General features: G+C 42.6%; 2 protein-coding genes across 4 annotated transcripts in view; one reads left to right on the plus strand and one right to left on the minus strand.

The window, feature by feature from the left end:
* LOC109539107 (A-kinase anchor protein 1, mitochondrial) overlaps positions 1–1,945 on the minus strand; it is a 14,414-nt gene extending 12,469 nt beyond the window's left edge. The window contains exon 1 of the mRNA XM_048666851.1: positions 1,768–1,945. The gene's annotated coding sequence lies outside the window, so the exon portion shown is untranslated. The remainder of the gene's footprint in view (positions 1–1,767) is intronic.
* Positions 1,946–2,071: 126 nt separating this feature from the next.
* LOC109539110 (deubiquitinase MYSM1) overlaps positions 2,072–3,925 on the plus strand; it is a 4,067-nt gene continuing 2,213 nt past the window's right edge. Inside the window, exons 1-6 of one of the 3 annotated variants that reach the window (XM_019906712.2) lie at positions 2,072–2,289; positions 2,350–2,431; positions 2,482–2,650; positions 2,702–3,137; positions 3,196–3,546; positions 3,605–3,907. In XM_019906712.2, coding sequence (XP_019762271.2) covers positions 2,580–2,650; positions 2,702–3,137; positions 3,196–3,546; positions 3,605–3,907 — 1,161 coding nt within the window. In that variant the 5' untranslated portion in view covers positions 2,072–2,289; positions 2,350–2,431; positions 2,482–2,579. Of the gene's footprint in view, positions 2,432–2,481; positions 2,651–2,701; positions 3,138–3,195; positions 3,547–3,604; positions 3,908–3,925 lie in introns of all 3 variants that reach the window. The other 2 variants (XM_019906713.2, XM_048666849.1) reach the window with 2 other exon arrangements.

Here is a 3,925-nt window from a genome sequence, read left to right on the forward strand (position 1 = left end):
AAAAATCAAGCTGGGGTTCGTGAACTAATGGGCGTTCAGTCCAAACCGGTCGTCGATTTTCCGGTATATTTGGAGCTCATCAAATCTTGTTGGTTGTTGCCAACCGATAAGAGAAGAACTGAGGAATGATGTAAGCAAAAGTGTCTCAATTCAATCGATAAGCAACTAGCACTCAAACTCACATAGAGCTTCAGAGATCCGCTCACCACACTGGCACTTAAACTAATATTTCGCGGAATCCACGCTCCCTTGAAGCCTTTTCCCGTCACAACAAATCCCAATTTCCTCATATATTTTTAAAACTAAAGTCGTTAAAAATAAACGCCTATCCCTACACAACAACGAGCGTTTCGGATTTTTGTGGCGACTTTTTCCGTTTTTTTGCATTCGCGTAATGCTCGGCCGGCTCTAATGAAACAGTTAGTCAACATCCAAATAAACAAATCATTAATTTCTTTGTTGTCTTTCAGTTTTCTTTGGTTTTCACGTGATTGAGCTCAGTTGATTACAGCACAAACCGTGGGTCAACAACACCGCCTCAAAATAACGATTAATCTGTTTGGCAATTGGAGAAATGCTGTTTATCCATTGCAGATGATAGAATGAAATAATGAAAATTCAACTAGACACCGCAACGTACATAGGAGTTATTTAAATACATATGTTGGAGCGAGCAGGGCCAAGGTTTGAAATAATTCAAAGCCATCACTGGTTAGTTTTAATGAAATTACTACATCGCAACAGGTTTTCATTTTTTAGTCTACATGTACAATATTAAGTCATTGCTCTCTTGCTCTCCATACACACCTACGTTGTATCTGCTAATGTCCATGATAGATAACTTTCACATTCAGGTATACTTTTTGATCGAATTGCAGAAATATGGACACAGATTAAATCAAGGAAGAGTTGACTGTTTCCGGCATCCTCTTATACTTTATTTAAAAAAAATTGTCCACTTTGTATATAAGCAAAAAAAAAAGTTTTCGATTTGCGTGGTTTTTTTTTGAGTTGCAAAATCCACGAACATGACGCTGCTTTTTTCGAAGTTTCTCAAGAACCATTCGTGCCACAGAATTCGTTTTGGCATCGTTGGATAGAGAATTGAATGAGCCCCCCCCCTGGATCCGCCCTTGTCAGAGCCGCGTTTTACTTGCAGGCCTACTTTATGCAAGTTGGAGCAAATTTAGCTAACAAGCTAGTTATAGCTTAAACGTAGCAAGTCCATAAGGAAGGGCTTCCAATATTTAAGATTAACTAATAAATATAAACTTGAGCATTCCATCAGCCAGGGGTTATCTCCCCTATATCTGAAGAATGAGAAAAAGGGGCCGTTTTGCTCAAATGCAGGTATACGTTTATGGGCGAAATCGAGCTAGTTAGAACGTCCATATGCTAGACAGGCAAGGCACATAATAAGTGATTAGTTGATGATTGGGTGTTCAATAATCACAAGCTGGAATCCTAATAGGCCTACCAAAAGTGCATAGCTGCACATGGGAAAAATGCCCATAAAACCCAAGCGAAATTGACTGACAAATGAGACATTTTCCAATTTAAGGAATCATCCGTAAAATGGGCCAATATAGCTAATGGGGTTGAAGTAGAGCCAAATGAAACAATAAATAAATTAGAATCGGCCAGACAAAGTGTGAGTTGGCATTCTATTCCTATGCTTAGAGTGTCACCATCCCCAGGTAAGATGCCGGCCACACTTCCAGATTGTGATTCTAGTCAAAGTGAAAACAATAATTTAGAAGCACTTACGGTGTGTTGTTTGCGGCTAACTGCGCCCGTTCGATCGAAAATGTCTTCCGATCGTATTCTCACTCAAAACTCACTCAGTTATGTCTTATTTCGGCACAAAAACGAGTACAGGCAGCAATAGTTTCCACGTGCTCAAAGTGTTGATCAATCAAAACTACACATTTACAGAATGGCGGCCGCAGGTGCAGATCAGCGCCTCGGTGGCAGTTGCGCACGTTCGGTCTAGAAAACTGTACTACTCAATTATCACTGGCATTGGTTTATATCTATGGAAATGTAATTCTATTTATTATTATTTCCTGCTGCATTGTTCAGTAACGAAAATCCTCCCTATATTCGCAACTCATCACTGCTTTAGTTAGTATTACGCTGCAGGAAATACCCAGACAAACAGAGTTTCATTCAAATAAGAGCGCTAAAAAACCTGTTTTTCAAGTTGCACCGGAAGGACGTAGCAGAGCTGCATAGAACAGAAGAGAGCTGGCGAGTTTAACACTAACCTCTGACTTAATTGAACAAATGGTAAGTGGGGCCTTTTGTGCGTGTCTCTGCTTTCAACCGTGCTATACCTGTTTTTTGCAGTCCTACATAGTAAAGTCTTGTAGCCTTGAGGTTTGCTATTGGGTTTACTTCTTCTAACAGCAGCAACACTCCATAAAGTCTGGTACTTTGCCTCCACATGACCACTGTGTCTTTTTATCTCATTTTTTCAAGTTCTGTAGTATATGCAGTCCTCCTAGTCCAGTTCACCAGGAGCAGAAGCGTCCATAAATTGCATCAGAAGTTAGCACGCTTCAAATACCACTCTCAGCATGGCAGATGAAGATGAAATAGACATTCTAGGCGACGACTTCAACTTGCCATTTGATATGAACTCCGACCTGTAAGTGTTCGCAAAATGCGGTCGGGCGAAAGTGTAATTTATCCATGTTAGGCTCGACAAATCAGGGCTGATGTCCCAAAATTCCGATTTGTTGAAATGCGACTATACCGTGCACCCACAGTGGTTGCTGGACCAGCCCAGCGCCAATCCAGACAACTGGTACAAAGAGACACCAGGAGCCCCAACTCCTGAAGTCTCCGACTCAGAAGACATGTCTCAGGTGTACATTTCAACCGAGAATTGCATCACTGACGAGAGCGGGTGGACTGATAAGGAGAAAACCCTGCTGCAGAAAGGCATGGAGATATTCGGAAGGAGTTGCGTGAGGTTGGCGCAAGTAATCGGGTCCAGGACTGCGGCAGAGGTCAGATATTATTTCAAAAACTTCTATTCGTGCAGTGCGACTCCTTTTCATGCGGCTGGGCACTCTCATTCCGAGCTGTCGGTACTTGAAAGCCTCAATTTTGATATTTTAAACAGCGACCAGGTAAGCGAACGACATCCGATAGCACAAAAGTCTATTATAAGTCATTTTTGTGTTAAAGATTCCTGCCAGTATTGAGGAGGTAATTGCGGTCATTAACGCTGGCGCGCCAACAGTTGCCTTGCAGAAACCCAAAGCTTCTCGGCGAGAAAGTTCCAGTAGTTCTAGCTCAGCAACACATGATCTCACCGGGAAATCCACCGTATTAGCAGCGCAACCCTCTACTAGTACGCTAATTAACTCCCAGATATTCCCCAAAAGCAGTCGCCCACCGCGAATGCGAAGGCGAAAACGTGTAAAACTGAAGAATAAAGGGAAAACTGAGATCAGTCAAGCAGCAAAAGTGATGCTGTCCAGAGAAATTGTCACTGGGCAGGGCCGATCCGTGCCGAGTTACGAGGGCGAAGAAATTGTAAGAAGTTTTTACGTTAAAACTCAGAGAATGCATTTTCTAGTAACCGTTCTTACAGGTTAACATTAGGAACGCCAGCGATGATTCCAGCGATGTGAGCATTGATATAGAAGATGTGGAAAGTTCAAGGAGCAGTCAGCAGCCAGACCGGGACTGGACTGCGTTCACACAGTCTGTGAACGCAAATCTGGAAGATATCAAGGGCAAACCCAGCCTTGAGGTAGCTGCGCAGTTGGAATCGCTAGAGAAACCTAGAGAGGAGTTTGTATTGGACAAAGACATAGTTAGTGATCTGGAAAAGTATGTCCATTCCGACTATTTCGAGGGCAGACCAGCGAAAACGCCGGAGAGATATTTAAAGGCAAGTGGCACCAAGGGC

The sequence above is a fragment of the Dendroctonus ponderosae genome, unplaced genomic scaffold, assembly GCF_020466585.1.
Source record: "Dendroctonus ponderosae isolate FM_Combo_2020 unplaced genomic scaffold, Dpon_F_20191213v2 Dpon_F_20191213_5, whole genome shotgun sequence".
In the NCBI taxonomy this organism is placed as follows: domain Eukaryota; kingdom Metazoa; phylum Arthropoda; class Insecta; order Coleoptera; family Curculionidae; genus Dendroctonus; species Dendroctonus ponderosae.